The sequence below is a fragment of the Centropristis striata genome, chromosome 18 (genome assembly GCF_030273125.1).
Source record: "Centropristis striata isolate RG_2023a ecotype Rhode Island chromosome 18, C.striata_1.0, whole genome shotgun sequence".
In the NCBI taxonomy this organism is placed as follows: domain Eukaryota; kingdom Metazoa; phylum Chordata; class Actinopteri; order Perciformes; family Serranidae; genus Centropristis; species Centropristis striata.
In genome coordinates, this window is record NC_081534.1 from 25199288 (window position 1) to 25218779 (window position 19492).

A 19492-nucleotide genomic window follows, 5' to 3' on the forward strand; every position below is an offset into this window, starting at 1 on the left:
ATGTAAAACTCAAAAACTCAACATATCTGCAATACTGGGACTGTGTGGGTGTGGTTTCAGAAATCATCTTTGATTGACAGTGACCAAACAACCCCCCAACTGACATCACACTAAATTAAAATACTGAATTCTTATTGGTGCATGCAAAGCTTAGCCCCACCTACCTCAACCTAGCAAAAAAAAAAGTGACATAACAGCTCCCCAAAAGTGAAGCCAAAACATATCTGTCGCCCCCTGGTGGCTGGCTGCAGTATAGGTCATAAACCCCGCCCCCTCCATGTTAATGGATGGGAAATGAGCCAAACTTAAACTCAACTTAAGTCAAAACAAGTCAAATATAATTTTAGCAAAGATAGTTTCTGTAATTTTAGGTAGTTTTTATCACACACTGATGTTTGTTCAAGTGTTTATTTGTATAATACATTTGGTTTTAATTATTAATTTGATTCTATAAAAATAGGGTGTAATGTCATGATTGACAGCTGTGATTGACTTGTAATTGGTCAGGTGGACGTATGGGCGGGACCTCAATACTATGGCTCCAGAAGCTGATCAGTGCTGCGTAGACTCTGGATTCAAATGACATCAACAGTGCAAGATGGCAGCACCATATCTGGGATATTTTGGCTTCGCATTTGTACAGTGGAAGGATGTAGAGACCATCTTTATATCCAGTCAATAGAAACAACCAAAGGCTGTTCAAACTCTGACAGAAAGTTATGTGTTCATCTAGGATCCCATTATAGGCAGTAAGAAGCTGATTGAGAAAATACACACTCAGAGGCCTTTAAAGTTGGATTAATGAAGGCTACAAACAATCCTAACTGGCCCTTATAAGAGAACCATTATGGCCACAGAGCTGACAACAAACTTCACCATGTAGGTGTTAAATGAAAATGAACCGAGTGACCTGAGGGACACTCAAAAAGCTAAGAGGCTGCACCTTTTTTCAGTCCTCTGCTGATTAATGAAGGTAATTATTTGTGTTGAGAGTCCACTCACGTTTCTGCTGCTCTAACTGGTATTTTACTGCGAACTCTGTCTGAACCACCACAACAACATACTGCACTGTCATTCCTGCTGAAACTAAATTATCAATGTCAATTTAATTTGTATTTTGACTTATGATATGAAACTTGATGCACAAAATATGGAATGAGATTGTTGAGTTAAGTGCATTTTGGGCCAATATTCAAAACAAGGTACTGATTTTGAAGTATAATATTTGCTCATTAGTTAGATTTTAGTAGAAAAAGAAAAATAAGTAATAGGTAACTTGTATTCTTAACATAACAGGCCAAAAGATCAGTTTTATCGATTTAGAGTATTTAAGAAATAAACACATAGATAAGGCCAAACCTGAGGGCACACACTGGCTGTAACGACAAAGAGCCTTGTCTCACTACTTTTATAATTTATAGGTACTTCAGAAGCTTAGAATAAGACATGGATTAATGGAAAGATAAGATAGCATATCTCCTATCTTATCAGAGAACTGAGGTTATTATATCCCTCTATGCTCTCTTCAAAGCCACCAGACAAGAGTTTGCAGGGGAACTCTTCAAGTCAAGTCAAGTTTATTTAAATAGCACATTTAATACTTCAAACCAGACTCCATTGCCAAAAACAGTGATTTTACCTTGCAGAACAAAGTAATGGCTAGTCTTCAATAACATAGTTTGCTTGTGTTACTGTGTGACTTTGGTGTTTTAAGGGGTTAGTTTAGATTCGCCAAAGTCATACAATAACACAAACAAATTCAACAATTGAGGCAGCAGTAGAGAAGCAACTCCTGTGTTCTGCAAGGTAAAATAACCGTTTTTGTCAATGGAGTCTGGTGGCCTCAAAGAATTCCCCTATCAACTTAAACAGGGCTGTCTGACTGCAAGGTAAAGTGATAAAAAATAAATATATAGTCTAAACAATGTCTAAATATAGTGTACACTCAAATTAATATTGACTTTTAAGTTGTCTAAAATACTTTTTCCTTCCGCCCCTGTCCACAGCAGTACATGTTATGCTTAACTTTCTTGTCGTTCTCCTGCCTGCTTCTCCAAACTGGGGCTGAGCTGCCATTCACTGTAGCTTATAAACTTACTATAGACCCCATACAACCCCACTTAAAACAAAAATCCAAACAATCCCTTTAATCTCCATCAGAAGCCAGTTTTCACACATCTTCAAACAAATTCATACATTTTAATGGGACCTCAAAAAGGCACTTATCCCACATGAAATATTTAAAACAAATAATGTCACCCTAAATGATCAATTACTCTGATATTTCACTAAACAGGGCCGCCCCGGTCGAACCCCTCACATCCCATTTACACAGTTATAGTGAGAGTTATAGTGACGTAAGGTCCTGCCACCATTACATCAAGGTTGTTTAAATGATGGGGATGGCAGCACGCTCGCTGTCCTTCAGCGCCGGCCAGCTTAGAGCTGCCAACGAACACACTGTTGCTTTGCCATCCCAGCCTGCTCAATCAATACAGAGGAAATCCTTCCCATTCAATTTGAATCAATCTGAGGGAGGTTCAACTGAGGCCGCAGGACAACGCTGCCTCTCTCTCTCTCTCTCCCTCTCACTGTCTCTCTCTCTCTCTCTCCCTCTCACTGTCTCTCTCTCTCTCTCTCTCTGGCTGTCTGTCCAACTCTGATTGAAGAGGTGAACTTTATAAGGGCATCACATATTGCCACATAGTAAATGGTGCATACTGTGCTGCATACTGTGCTGGGAAGAGGACTCTGAGGTATAGATTTTATGAGTCCATCGTGCTTCTTACTTTTCATTAATTCAGGTTGTGTCAGCACAGGTGAAATATCTGGACTCAATTTCCAACAATCAGAAGAAGCCATATGCTCAAATCTAATATTCAGTCTAACTTTTCTTTACACTTCTTCTTTAAAAACTTATTTATATGAACTTCCAGACACTATTTTACCTCAGCTTACATACTTTATGCTTTTATTGCATGTTAAATCAAATAAACAATAATACATAACTGAAATAAATAATCACAAAAAGAACTAAATAGTAACAATAACAACAACAATAAAAGCGACACATTTATCATGAAAACATTGTCAAAGCCCCCCAAAAGAAGAAGATATAAACCACTGCAAAATAAAAAGCTTTGTTCAATCCTCCCCAAAAGTAACAGAGTTTAAAATTATTTTCTCTGTTAAATTGCTATAGTTTTTTCACAGAAAAAAAAGTATCAAATGACTTCCTTCCACTCTGAACAATCTCAACATCTCAAAATATAACAATAATAATAATAATAATAATAATAATAATAATAATAATAATGCAATGTATCATGTATAAAATGAATAAAAACAAAATATTAATAATAAAAAATCCATTATTTTAGTGTGATTTTAGCAAACCAATTTCAACTGTGTCGAATCAGCTTGCAATGAAATATGACACCATCACCTCACATCTGCAGCAAGAAATTGAAGAAAAAAATAATAAATATTGCTATCGAACTATTTTAACATTATCATGAAAACATTGTCAAAGCCCCAGATATAAACTACCATCAATAAGTATCAAACTACTTCCTTCCACCCTGAACAATCACAACACCGTCAAATATATAATAATAATAATGATAATAATAATAATAATAATAATAATAATAATAATAATAATAATAATGATAATAAATGAATAAATAAATAAATAAATAAATAGAATAATAATTTAAAATAATAATAATAATAATTATTATTATTATTATTAACCTCATTATTATCATTATTATTATTATTATTATTATGCATTTCACTTTTAATTCAAATGTATTATTATTATTATTATTATTATTAATAATAATAATAATAATAATAATAATAATAATAATAATAATAATAATAATAATAATAATAATAATAATAATAAATGATAGGGAATAAAAAGAAACATATTTTAAAAAAACATTTAAATAACATTATTTTAGTGTGTGATTTTAGTGAACCAATTTTAACTGTGTAACAACAGCTTGTAATAAAATGACACTATCACCTCACATCTGCAGCAAGAAATTGAAGAAAAAATAATAAATATTGATTAACAACAATTTTAACTAATTTTGAATAATCCTTGTTTGCTGGCTGACCCTGCAATGTTTTATTACCCCTCTTAATTTTCACTGACACTCAACTCTCAACACTCCTGTCTCACTTTGACAACTCTTTAACCACTTACATCTGAGAAGCTCAACCAAAACTGCCATCATCACAACATTCATCAGAACACAAGATTATGTTGCCATCCCTTTAGCTTAAGAGCCAAAAAAACCTGCAGGTCACCACAGTTCAAAACCCCCAAAATATGACTCCAATCTCCTCTGGTCATCTACATGCATTACACAGTTATTGTATCATAATCTATTAAAATAAGAATAAAAATCACACCTGTCCATGCACAGCACACCAGAAGTTGCACCACAATCATTAGTTGGTTTCATTTATCGATTCAGTGCAACACTTTCTGTTTTTAACTCGAAGTCTCAGTGACACTGTCCATCACTTTGACATACTAAGCTTCAGAGCACACAGCATATTATCATGTGGTATCAAGCATTTAATTTCTAAATGCTACTTTATCCCCATAAACATGGTGTTAAAGAGTCGCTGGTGTTGTGCTGCCCCGACTCAAGCTCTTCTCCCGGTGTGGTGCAGTGCCAGGGGAGCAGAGCTGTATGTGCTGTGGAAGCATCATCTTTAAAAAGGCTAAATTTAAACCCCCAGAGTCCTCGCCCTGGTATGCAGAAGGCTTCCAGAACAACATAAACTCCAAATAAGCCCTGAGGAGCCACTGGTGGACTGCCAGCCTCGACCACCTAATTTTAAAAAAAAGGAGCAACAGAAGCTCACCTGGACAACTTTATTAAAATCAAACTACATATCTCTAAAAAAGAAAGAAAAAGAAAAAAGAAAGTAAGCCGTTGCTGACCTTTAGTTTGACCCCTCTTAGTAACTGTAGCTACTCCTGCAAAGCTTTCCCTCCTCGCACTTACACACAGTTTACTACTGTGGAAATTTACCACAATCAATCAGTCATTTTAGACACAATAGGGCTCTAATTTCAGACAGAAGTAAACAAAAGTAGACTTCTAATTTTGAAGATTTTAAACTTAAATCTAAATTAAGACTTTTTATTGCTGGTTTCTCCGAATTACACTGTAAACCTTTAATATGTACAGTGAAATCTGAACTGTATTCTGCTGCACTGATGTCATACAGTGTCAGACTGTATGTTGCAATAAAATCTGGAGGAGGGGGAAATGTGATTACAGCACTTTATTGACAGGTGACAATTTAAAATTTACTGTAAATTTACACTGAAAAGTTTTACAGTGTACTGTAAATATTCAGTAAGTTACTGACAAAACTGTGAACAGTATTGTTTTGTAGATTTACAGTAATACAGTCATATACTGCAAATTTATTTTTAGTATTACACTAAAATGCAGTAAAAAAACTGTAAAAAAGAAAAGAAAAAAAAGAAAAGAAAAACAGCACTTTGTAGGCAAAGTGGCTTTCAGTTAATTACTGTACATTTACACTGAAAAGTTTTACAATGTAGCCGTACAAATATACCTTCTTCTTCATTCAATTTATAATATAATTTCTAATATAATAAGCCTACAACAACCCTGACAACACTGATCTTCATGGGTAACGTTTCGACTCAATGCTATTTATGTAGCCGAAAAATCACAAATTAGCCTCGGAGGGCTTTACAGTCTGTACAGCATACAACACCTCCTCAACAAAAATAAATGGAAGAAACCTCAGAAAGCAACAGAGAAGGGATCCCCCTCCAGGACACACAGACGTGTACGAGATGTTGTTTGTGCAGCAGTGGCGTATCCAGACTTTTTTAGACCGGGTGGCTAAAGTGGGGCACTGACTTATGTAAGGTTGGCATGAAGTATGTGTACACACACGTGTCAGAATAATTTACAATTTCTGTCTTCACAACTGATATCTACTTCAACCCACATAAAGCCATTTTTTTCTTTTTTTTAGGTGGGGGACAGGAGCTCTTTAAGGGGAGATAGCAGGTCAACAGCAGAGACCACACAACAGTGGTGTACATTATCTGAAAGCTTAGGACCTGAACATTAAGTTGAAATTCAGTTCAGCACCATGTGTCAAGTTTTCTACTCATAAATCTGTATCACTTTCTCAAATTTGGAAGTTAGAGTGTATAAGACAGAATAAGTTGTTTGTCAATACCACACATATGAGCGTTTCACAGTACAGAGCAGAGCGCTCTAAAAATAGCACACACGTCATTATACATACATATACAGTTCACAGTTGTAAAAAAAAAAGGCTGCAGTTTTGTTTAATTAAGGATACACGATCACTGATCTAGGTTTAGGGCAAGAACTTCCAGGCAAGGCGTTATAAAATACAGTTTTAAAAGTACAGAAAATGTACATAAATGCAGTGAAGTGAAGAAGTTACAAGGACAACGTGACTACAAAATAAATGTGAGGTTTGCTGTTGCAAAGTTTAATTGAATTTAGGCTAGAAAGCATTATAAAAGACGGTTTTAACAGTAAATAAATGAACGAGACTACCGAAAGTGACATAGTTCCACAAAAATGTGATGCACAAAATGTGAGGCACCACAGTTTGGGGTTTTTAAAATCACATTGTTTACTTTGGTTTTCACATGGGACACAAACCCCGTTCTCCTCAGTGAAAGTCGAATGTCTACTGGCATTTTAATTCTGCATCGATGTCACTGATAATTACTACAGCCGCTATAGAGGGAGGCAGACTACAGTCTGAAACGTAAGTTTTTGAAGGGAGACCAGTCTCAACATTATGACAGAAGTATAGGAAGGTTGTATTCAGGCTCAATTACACTCATGGAAAAAATTATTAGAGCCTTGTTTTCTTCAATTTCTTGTTAATCTTAATGACTGGTACAACTTAAGGTACATTTGTTTGGACAAATATCATGATAACAACAAAAATAGCTGATAAGAGTTTAATTTAAGAGCTGATATCTAGACATTTTCCATGGTTTTCTTGATAATGATTTTGGTTATTATCAATAAAAACCATGGAAAATGGCTAGATATCAGCTCTTAAATTAAACTCTCATCAGCTATTTTTGTTGTTATCATCATCACAAACCACAAACCCAAAGTGACATTAGTCATTTCAAACATCAACCATGTCAATCATCTGGTTACAGAGTGTTCACCTCACAATGACAATGTGCTGCAGTCATTTCAGTCAAGATTCATCTTCATTGTTTGGTATAAAATCAGTGTTTCACGCAGCAACACAACCAACAAATATCACAGGTGACTACACATCATTATCTGATGCCACTGAAATTATCACATAAAGTGTTCTCATAATGCTGCAGTTAGCAGACTGAGAAAATGACTTGCACATTTTCTGATTCCTGCATAAATTAAAGCTGAACACTGATCATTCTCTTAAGATAACCAACCAAGGTAAACATGTACTCAAATATGACATCTATCCATTCAGGATTAAACCTCTGGAGAGTTAATGTCAAAGAAAAGTAATTCCTCATCAGTGAGCATAGAGTTTCAATGCACCGAGAGTTGATTTTGCCGTTAATTAAAACTTTTGTATGTCCATTATCAGCTTCGGTGTGAGTCTATAAAGTTACAGAACGGACTGTGATCTTCATCTTGCAGCGGAGGTGTAACATTTTCCTCAGTTTCCTTTGACAGAGAAGCTCCGATCGCTGCCAGCTTTCCCAACATTACACATCAACAGCAAGGTGAGACAGCGTCCGTCCTGAAATTAAATCACAATGTCTGGACGTCTGTCAACACCTGACAGTCAACACCTGAAACGTGTATCCAATAACAGGGGACTTTGCAGTTTTATCTCTTATAAATATCCGAAAAAAACTTGACAACAGCTGCAAATTCCACCACATTTTTTGCCCCGAAGCCTCCCCAAACTGGAACAAAATGCAACTTACATTAACAAACAGCTGTACCATAATGTTCAGATTGTAATATATTGTGTTTCAATTAGCGCTCTTATTTTAAGGCGTCCTTTGAGGGCACGGTTCTCTCACCGCTGAGGGTTGATAACAAGGCTCTGTGGACCTCAGGGGAACCCCCCTCCCCTCTCAAACCGCTGTTGTCATCAAATAAGCAGGATGCCTTTGTGACAGTAGAATCTGAGAGGCGAGGGTCAGCATATCACTGGCATCACAAATAGTAGGAGCTGTGAAGTACAGGCTGCACTAACAACCAGCCGAGCCTTCACAGGGATTACATATAGATTAATGTTTGTAATGTGTATCTCAACAGCTCAGAGCAATGAGAGAGGAGAGCACTGACTGCTGTCAGGCCTGCAGCCAAATAGACGTCAATGGAAAAACAAAACAAAGTCACTTAAACCGACATGTTCTAGTTCCTTTAAGAGTCACATTTTACAGATAAGGAGTAGTAGTCTGAGTAGTAATAGTTTAATTTGTGTACAAAGTATTATACAGTCTCAAAATTGCAGTATACTCTATTTCTAAATTAGGCAAAGGGGTCTAATGAGGGATATCATGTTGCACTATGGGAAATGTAGGATCAAGGAACAAACAACTAGGATTCAGGATATCTCCAATCTCAGGCTGACAGTTTAGCCTCTGACGGCAATGGCAAATATTTCTCAGGGGGACATTGTTTACAATCCGATTAGCAACTTCATTGATACTTTTTGTAGGTCTAGTAAAACCAGACAACATTTTGGTTCATGTCTTTGAGCTGATATCTGGCTATGACTGCAGATACATTAATAAAAAGTGAACTCGAAGGGCATTTTTTCCAGTCTAGAACTCATTTTTTCTCTTATAAACAGAGCCACATGAATGCAGCACAACTTCCCTATCTCGCAAAGTTTTTGTGTGATTCAGATCCACTCCAAAATTTAATGGGTTCTTCCTTGGCCCGTGCTACACCCTTTCACCAACTTTCATGAAAATCAGGCCTATAGTTTCTCTGTAATCCTGCTGACAGACAGACGGAAAAAACAACCAGAAAATATTCCCTCCTCGGCGGAGACGATAGCTGATTGGTCCTGTGATTACATTTGGTACATTCTGTTTACCTGCATTCAAAGCATGCCCCAACATGATTGGTCAATACTACTCGGACTACAAATGGAAACCAGAATGCTTCAGATACTAATATCTTGTCCCGTTGCCTGCAGATTCTGCCTTCATCTGCAGATATCTGTTTATAGAGATGTTGGCCTCTGCTGCTGCTCTAAAGCCCCTCGACCTGTTGCACTTTATCACTGGAGTAGCTCTGTTTGTTTTCTTTTTCAGTGTATTTTTTCTATAGTTCCAGGCAGCCATTAGCTTCTATGTTTCTCCATTTGCTGTGAAAATCCATTGGTGCCAAGTCAAAACTTGACCAGAACAGTTTGCCATTTTTTGGTCCATGGTACTTTATCATGGCTGTGAAGTTAAAGTCTGCAACAACTTGAGGTTAACTGTGATGTGACTATTAAACTCCAGCAAGTTCCAAGAGTAGACACTAGGTTTTTCATATCATACAGAAATGAATGGAAGCCAACAGTTGCCTGAGAAAAATAATGCTAAATCACTAAATCACAGCAGCACTGTTTGCAAAATGTGTACTGATTTAGATTACTTTGGGTTATCAAATCGACTGAAACATGCAAAACCACAGATACAGACCTTGCAAAAGTAAATTGAAATTCAGACAGCAGAAAACAACAGATTTCAACCAACAAATAAAGTCAAAATAAACTGCTGTGACATCAGAAAAGTTGCCCATTATAAATCTATGATGGTTGAAATTGGGGTCCCAGAGACATGGGGGTCCTGGACAAGATTTAATCCCAATAACACTAGAAATTACACCATTTACAGGATATTTGCTGATTCAAACCTTCTACAAAATGTGCAGGATTAAAATAAACCAAAGGCTATTAAATAAATGCAGAAGTATGATTTAAAACCAGTTCCGTGGTGAGCAGGTGTTGCATGTGTTATTGTTCTTCATGCAACACCTGGGTCACAAAGCCTCCTGAGGCCAGAGAAGAAGATTCCCACCACACCAACATACAAGCTGTCATATCATTTACAAGATAACTGCTGTGCAGAACCACATCGAGCAGGGACAGCGTAAGCAATCTGCGTCAAACAACTAAAATAGTAATCAGCAGGAGGTGGCTTGTGTGTGAGAGCACAACTTATTGAAACTCTTCTCTCCGGAGAAGCAGAATACGTCCATGAAAAAAAAGTAAGAAAATGAATGTTCTGCACAAGGCGTTCCCGAGAAAAACAAGACAGATCAGAAAGCGATGAATGGTGGAAAATGAGAAGGGGGGGCATGTGTTATGAAATGGCAAGAGAGTGTGAAGTCATTTTTGCCCTTGCACCAGCAGACGGGATGTCTCATTGAGATTCCCCACATCAAGAGTCCTGTCGACAGGTGCGCCGTGGCCGCGGGGCGCAGCGTGCAACCTGCGGCAACTTCACCCCCCCACCCACCAAAAAAAAAAAAAAATCATCATCATTCATGCACAAGTCAAAAATCAAACCCTGACGATGCATTTTCTTTCCAAAAAAAAAAAAAAACTTCCACAATAATCCAACTTGGATCGGGGAGGTTGGTTTAGTTAATTGACGCGCCGCCTCTGATAATTAATTGGCGACAAACTGGAAACGCACGGATGAAATTATGTTTTACTTACAGTTCTCAAGAACTGGATCTCGTCTTCCCCTTCTCCGCCCTCAGCCATGGCTGTGAAGGAGCCTGCTCAGACTCTGGAAGCCACCACTGACTGCCGGCAGAAACGCGATGCTGTGCCTCTCAAGCCGATATTAGCATACAGCTCATCCACAGCCATATAGGGCAGCCCGGCCGAGCCCCCCTCCTCCTCCTCCTCTCCCACCTACCTACCCCCTCTTCCTCCTCCTCCCTCCTCCTCCTCTTCCTCCCCCTCCTCGCTGCGCCCAGACGCCAGCAGCAGCAGCAGCAGCAGTGCGGAGCAGCAGGCGGACGGAGCCGGGGCATCAGAGGACGAAGCCCCGGTGGAGATGCTGCTGCTGCTGCTGCTCAAAAGCTTAAATACTTTTAAAATGCACCCTTCTGCAAAATTGAGTTTTTCCCCCCTGTCTGACAATGACGCATGGTGGTCAGAGGGTAGATTTGATTGGCAGCTCTGTCTCCCTGTTTGCACTCTCCCACTTCACACTTGCACACATGTACAGTCTAGAAAGTACATTCACTTAAGTACTGTACTATAGAACGATTTTGAGGTACTTTACTTGGGTATTTCCATTTTATGCAACTTTATACTTCAAATCCACTACATTTTAAAGTCAAATATTGTACTTTTTTACATTTAGCTGACAGCTTTAGTTACTTTCAGGTCAAGATTTAACTTGAAATCATGTGATGAATTAAAATGACTCATAAATTAAATTAATAACAGTATTTCAAGTTGTTAAAATAAACCCTACCTTGACAGAATCAAAATGGCTCTTACAAAATGCATAATTTATAATAATAATTCAATAATATATTTGGAATATAATAATAATAATAATAATATCATAATACATTTTCTTTATAATGCACTTTACATTAAAGGAAATGTAGAACTGCTACAGGTTAAAATCATAACAGTCTTATTATATGAAAAAAAAAAAAGAAAAATTGCTAAAAACAAAAATAATAATAGTAATCTAAAAAACATCCAAAGGGGAAGAACCAAAAGTTTTGCTAAAAAGGAACATTTTTAGTCCATTTTAAAAACTGTTTATGGACTGTGAAATATACATCAACAACCTGGCCATTCTGCATAACAAGTACTTTTACTTTTGATACTTTAACACAATTTGGTGCTAATACGTTTGTACTTTTACTAAAGTTTGTTTTGAATGCAGGACTTTTAGCCTATAGTGGAGTAATTTCACAGGGTGCTATTAATGCTTTACTTTAGTAAGGGTATGAATACTTCTTCCACCACTGGACATGTATACTTAGGATAGGAAACAACTCACACAACAAGAGCTGCAAAGACTTATCGATTAGCTGTGATTTCTTAAATTGATCGCCAACTATTTTGATATTCTATTAATTGGTTTGAGTACTAAAAAAAGTCACAATTCTTTCCTCTGAAATGTGAATATTTTCTGGTTTCTTTGCTCCTCTTAACCTTTGGGAAACACTGACCAACATTTTTCACTATTTTCTGACATTTTATTGACCAAATAACGGATCAACTGAGCTTTGCATACATCTTGCTTGTTTCTTTGCTTATTAAGAACACTAACTGGCTTACTTAATTGCATATTTCCCTATATTTTACATACACTACTGTTTCCATACTTGTTTGTCAGCTCACTTGTTAACTTAGTGGCTTGTTTGCTTTGCTTATTAGAGTGAACTCACACTCAATTTGTTTTTTATAAATATTTATTTATGCTCAAGTTGGTTCGAATATATGATTTTATAGGAAAAGTCTAAGAATTAACAGTGACTTTACAGTGAACCTTAACGCACTGTGTTGCTTGGAAACAGGGACATTTCCCCTCCATGCCCACACAGACATTAATTTAACTTGATTTAAACATTAATTAGACTCATAAAATAATGTTAGTAAGATGCAAAAATATTTTTTTTCTAGATTCCAGTTAAGAGAAGGTAGATATTCAAAGAAAATTGTAGTTTCCACTTCAAATCATCTCACAACATAAAGCTTATATAAAGGTAATTTAGCCTAGGTGTAAACTATTATTATAACACAGTAGAACTTCATTATTAAGTCATATAGATGCAATGCAGATTATCCATCCATTAATAGCTATCTTGATTGTATCTACCTCAGTGTCTTACAGAGCAAAAACCCAATTAATATCAGCCAATTGTCCATATGTGCACTTCATATGGACTCATTCCAAGAGACAAGAAAAAAACAGCTTTAGATCAGATTTCCTGCCAAGACATCACTGACATCTTGTGGTTAGAAAGTGAACTACAAGTGTAACTTTGTGTACTACAAATAGACTGAAAATACAGTTTATGACTCTACTTATACAAACTCAAAATGCAGCAACTAAAACCAGAATCTGACTTGTTTAAACATCTCAATTAGCATATAAGAAATAATATGTCTTAGAAAATGTCGATTTTTACAAAACCAATATGTACATTTAGCCATTTTGCTACTATTAAACAGGCCTATGCATGCACAAGGGCCCAAATGTGTTTATTTATGGGCCTTTATCTGCAAAATGTGAGTCAAAGGGACACATACAAACCATGAAGAGATGCAAAACTACCACAAAGAAACATAAAAACTACTACAAAGACACGCAAAGCAACTGCACAGAAACACAAAATCAAAAGCTGCAAAGATAACAACAAGGAGACACAAAAATAACTGTACTTTTAGTACTAGCTGAAAAAAATTATTTAAAAAAGTCAATAAACAATTTAAATTTCCCAATTGATACAGAATGATATTCTGATATTGTGGGTTTTTGTGATAAACCAATAGAAGAAAATGACATATAAGGCGTATAAGTCAATATCAGTTGTACATGTCATTTGAAATTAGCAGAAACAATTACCAGTGACTCTGTTATTAACGTTAAAGCACTGTGTTGTTGAGAAACAGGGGCATTTAACAGAAAGAGATTCAAACTACAACAATGAAACCTAAAAACTACTAAAAAAGACATGCAAAACAACTGCACAGAAACCAAATCAATATCTGCAAAAACAACCATAGAAACACGAAATAACATATATATTCTATAATGTTTTCATGCTTTATGAATGCCCCAACAGTTTTGTGCACTGTACTTTTTAAACCACCAAAAATCTCAGCCAGTGACACTTTAAAATGTTTGTATTGTGTTTAGTGTGGTTGTATGAGGTTCTTCTCTATAATCAGTGAATTATACAGTCGATGGCGGTCAGGACGCCTCCAGTTTGGAGAAGCAGGCCGGAGTAAAAGCACAAAAGTAAAACTACCTGTAAAGATGTCGTCACTGTGGTTCCAGTGAAGTTAACAGCTGTTTGCTTTCTTTAAACGTCTGTAATCCGTCACAGACAGCTGGCCAGTTGGTCAGATTAGCGCGGTGCACGCACTGACCGGTGGGCAGCTCAGCAGGAAGCACCGCTGACCTATATAGAGGGCACAGTCAGGAGGAGGCAGGAGGGCAGATGTGGCTCACACGTTTGACAGGTTAATGTGGAGAATATGCTCTATGTATAAAGTCTTTGGCTTGAACTCACAAGAAGCAACTTTATTTAATCCTGTTTATCTCAGTTAGATCTGGAATTAGTTATTTACATATTTACTAAGTACTGCACTGAAGGACAGTTTTGAGGTACTTGAGCCTTTGCACGTTTCTTTACTATATACTAGGGTTGTCAAAAGTATCGATACTCAAAAAAGTATCGATACTAAAACGTTGTATCCGTATACGATACTCATTTTCAAAAGTATCGAGTATCTGAAGCTTGTTATCATAGTTGCAGTTTCTTTTTACACAACTGTTTTTTATTATAAATATTTAACCAGTGGTTCTGTTAATTTTTTACATCTTGCATTTTACTTGTTACTAAAAATATTTCTGTTAAATTTTGGGGTCTTCGAATATTTTCTTGAGTATCGGTATTGAGTTGAAAATTTTAGTATCATGACAACCCTACTATATACTTCAAAATATAAACATTTTAGTGGGAAATATATATTTTAATAATATTGGGTGTTTTTCTCCACTACATTTACCTGACAGCTGTAGTTACTTTGAACATTAAGATTTCATAAACATGATATTACCCACCAATATATAAAGTGATTCAATTAGCTCCACTTCCTCTGACGAAAATGAAAAAAATGCTGCTTCCATAGCAACGGATCAGTAGTGATAAAACAATATGAACATAATATTAACTTATTTATTAATTTAGATTTGAGGGGGGAATTCTGCTGTATAATGGGTACTTTTATTTTTTAATTAAGTTTATTTTGCTTTTACATGAAAAGGAAGTACATGTACATGAAAGGAAGATTTTGAATGAATAACTTGTATAACTTGTAGTTGTGTAGGTTTGCAATTCAGAATTGTAACTTTATTTATCTATCTTTTTATTGGAAAGATAAAATAAATGCAGAAGTATAACATTACACTGTCTATCATTTTTGCTGTTTATTTATTAATTTATTTCCCCAAAAGGGCCTCAAACAGGGACCTCACCCACCTGAACAATAAGAGCAACAAAAGAGTGTCTCTGTATAGGAAATAAAATGGTGCTTGTAAGTGTACTGTGCATGAATATTTAGAATATATAAACTTACAAAAACAAGAGAAAAAAAATAGACAAAAATAAAAAAAGGAAAATAATAATAGTCAATAGGGGTGGGAAATAAATACATAAGAAAGGGATGGGGGATTTTCATCTTTAAAAAAATAAAAAATTAGGAAAAAAATAGGAGAGCTGCCTTTCACTGAGAATCTTTTCTTTCCAGCTTAAGAGAAGGCAAAACATCTCTAAGCCACAGAGAAATAGATAGAGATTTCTATTGAAGTAAAATTCCCTATCTTGCCAAAGGAGAGGTAAACATTATTATGTCTCTCTGTGAAAATTTAAATAGGAAAAAATCAGCAGTGTCTAAATATTGATAAAGAAAGAGAGATATCTTAACATCTTACATTTTCCCCCAGATAGTCCCATTCCACCACTGATCTGTAAAATATAGAGCTGAACAGTCAAAAGCCATGAGCTGCTCATTTATCTTGGATGATTTCTGACGAGATTTTAGGGTCAAAAGGTCATCCGGTGGCGGTTTGGGAGGGAGATCTATCTATAAAAGCAAGAAGCGTGTGTGTGTGTGTGTGTGTGTGTGTGTGTGTGTGTGTGTGTGTGTGTGTGTCTAGTGCATATCTCGCTGACCGTTAGTCAGACTGTCCTAAGATTTCGTATGTGGCTTGCGCATGGCACGAAGGTGTGCATCCTCGATTTTGAAGATTTTTGAATTCATTTTTCAATATATCATTATTTATGTAGGACGTGTTGCGGCATTGCACTGTTTCCGATCAGACGTCTTTTAGGGGAGCTCCGCCCCATTGTGTGATAGACCTACACCTGGTCAGTGACACAATTCACTCTGGATTTACACCCTGACTCATCTCATCTGTAAATCTATTTAGCCTACCTATCTTTCAGAGTTTTAAAGTGCGCTACAAGGTTCGATTTTCCAATAATATTCAAATAGTTTCCAGCGAATATCAATGTTCAATGTGTATGTGCTGGATGTTGTGCGTACCTTATGAAAAGTTTTATGGAGTTACAGATGTTGTTGTGGTCTGCATGTAAACTTATTCCCTCCTATGTCTGTGTTTGTATATATGTCTAACCATTTTGAATGATTAAGTTTAATTTTCTTTTTATATCTCAATGTACATCCATGTATTACCCAATATACACTTTGTATATTAACACTACGCAAGAGTATTACACCTCATTGTACATCCCACTTTCACACACAACCTCATTTGGCCATAATTGAAAAACCTACTTAATCTCCCACTATACGAATACATACGGGCACTGCAATGGTATAGCAAAAACAGAAGGAACAGTGTCTAACATTAAAGCAATAAAAAAAAAAAGTTGGATGCAGGCAAATAAAAACCTGGAGATGAATCTGAAAACTACAATAATAATGTTACTTATAAATATCTGAATACTTCTCTTTTACTTCTTGTGCGTACACAACTCTCTGTATCACACTGTCACATTGTTTACTGCTACTTTTGGAAAAAAGTGATTGCAAAAATCAGTCTGAACTCAACTCACTTACCAGAATACTAGAAAAACCCAGTTAATGCTGGTTTACTGTGTTCATTCAGTAGATCGATGTCAAGAGGATTAGATTGATCAGGGAAAATCCCCACTGAGCCTACCGTCTGTTTGTTTATATGCTCCTCTCAGTACCTGACAGTCCTCAGAGGATTAGTGGAAGTGAGTCTTATCTCAGCAGCCAATAGGAGGCTTTAGAATTCTCACAGACTGCGCTGATTGGATGAGAGTCGTGTACGTCACTCCATTGGGCGGGAAGTTGTCTCCGGTCACCTGAGAGTCACTGCAGATGGACGAGTGACCTGCTGCCCGAGAGATGCGACTCACGCCAGTAAGTCAACCTTTAAATACTTTTCTTACTTATGTTATTTATAAATCTTTCATATGACGAAGTTTAAAGAGAATGGAAATATTATTTTTTAATCGTCTCCCCCCCTCCTTATTTTGTTTAAAGCATTGTCAGTTAGACGTTTTCAAAAACACTTATTTCAGGTAGGCCTACTTTTTATATTTATCATCAGGTTGTTTACCTAAACAAATGAAAAATAAATAAAATTGAATTAGATTAAAAGTCAAGTTATAATCTATACTAATATAAGTAGTAACTGCAAATATTTAGCATGTGTAAAAAATTATCAGAAATGAATGCGTGAAATTGATAAATAAACTGACAAGCACCTATTAAAAAAACATATATTGCTGTTGTTTTTGTTATTATTATTATTATTATTATTATTATTATTATTATTTTTAATATTATTATTAGTAATAGTAGTAGTTTAATTTAATTTAATTTAATATATTTTATTATATTATATATTTATTTATTTTGTTATTAATTATTATTGATAATTATTAAACACAAAATAATGATGAATTATTATTATTATTATTATTATTATTAGTAGTAGTAGTAGAAGTAGTAGTAGTTTTTTTCTATTTTATTTTTATTTTATTATTTTTTCATTTATTAATTTTGTTATTCATTATTATTGTTAAATATTAACAACAAAATAATAATGAATTGTTGTTATTATTGTAATTTCTATTTTTATATATTTAAAATTCATTACTTATTATTTCCCCCAGACTATTTGATGTGAGGGTGAGGGCAGGGAGGTGTTTACAAATGTCAATGTACATATTAAGTTTTTTTGATTTTGAAAACAATTAAATATAATATTTTTTTTTAAAAAGTGTAAAATTACAGGTAAAAATCATTCATTTAAAGTGAAGTAAATGTACATAAACTGTGTTAATCCAAATATATTTGATTATTTTATTGGTGGTGAATCAGAGTCACAGAGGAGTTACAGAAATAGTTTTCCATGTGTTTCCTGTTAATTGATTTTTCCATAAAATTACCTTTAAGTTACATAACTGGTAACCAACGTCAAAGGAGGAATTTGTTTCACATGCATGTTATCTTTGCACAAACCTGCACTGTGTGTCTTTTTGTACTGTCACAGTGTCAGACTGCAACTAATAGCACCTCAACGATTCTCAGTTCTCTATTAATCGTTTCATGCATAAATTGTTAGAACATAGTTCTAAAAAAAAAAAAGTCTTCTTCCCTAAGCCCATCTTAAATTTCCTATTTTGATCAACAAGAGATTTAGTTTATTTATTTATTTATTTTGAACTCTGAAAACTGCACTTGTCTACAACAGAGAAGCTAAAACAGCTACAACAAAATATTTTAAAAGTGGGAGATTCAGTTATTTATTGACTGTGGTGTCTGTTTCAGCTCAACGGTAGTACTTGTGTGTATCAGTTCAGGTATTTTATGCATTCAAACACTGTAGGTTTTTATTGTTTTGTGTAGCCTTTAGGTGAAAAATATTGTCTTGTTATTTTAATTATCTGGTAGATTTTTAGAATTTTGTCTTCTTTAAGACAGAAAATATCCAGAATACACATTGAAGAGTTTATTTTATGACACTCTTTATATTTGCATCTCTAGAGTTCTGTTAAAGTCACCAAAAGTTAGCCCTAAAAAATGTCTCCTTTGCATATTTAAAACATACAATTTCAGAAAAATTAATGCAAGTAACCAACTGCAGAAGTTTCATGGTGATATCTGTTAAACCCTATCCACCTGTAGTCTGTCTTATGTGTGTTTCTTCTAGATATACAGGAGCATCTCAGCATCATACTGAGTGCATATAGATGGACATATTTTTCAGAGGCCAGAATTTCAACATTAAACATACTTTTTAAAATTGGTCTTTTGTAATATTACAATTTTTTGAGACAATGAATTTTAGGTCTTCATTAAATGTAAGCCATAATCATTATAATTAGACTAAATTAAATAAATTAAGACATGAAATGTTTCATTCTGTGTGTAATGGATCTATATAATGTGTTATTTCCACTTTTTGAATTAAATTACTGACATAAATAAACTTTTCTATTATATTCTAATTTATTGAGATGAACCTGTAGATGCACATAGATACACATGCCAATATATAGTCATTTTAAACAAGTGTGGAACTTTTTTCTATCTTTCTGTGTCAGGATTCATGTCGTCTAGTGGTTAAACGGCTCCAGTGAATCTGTTCCAGCTGTAAAGGAATCGTCTTTATCTGTGGGGATCAAATAGCATC

General features: G+C 35.3%; 1 protein-coding gene across 1 annotated transcript in view; it reads right to left on the reverse strand.

Annotated features, from left to right (window-relative positions):
* ryr3 (ryanodine receptor 3) overlaps window positions 1-10997 on the reverse strand; it is a 147486-nt gene extending 136489 nt beyond the window's left edge. The window contains exon 1 of the mRNA XM_059356626.1: window positions 10750-10997. Within this exon, the coding sequence (XP_059212609.1) occupies window positions 10750-10797 (48 nt within the window). The 5' untranslated portion in view covers window positions 10798-10997. The remainder of the gene's footprint in view (window positions 1-10749) is intronic.
* Between the last annotated feature and the right edge of the window lie 8495 nt (window positions 10998-19492).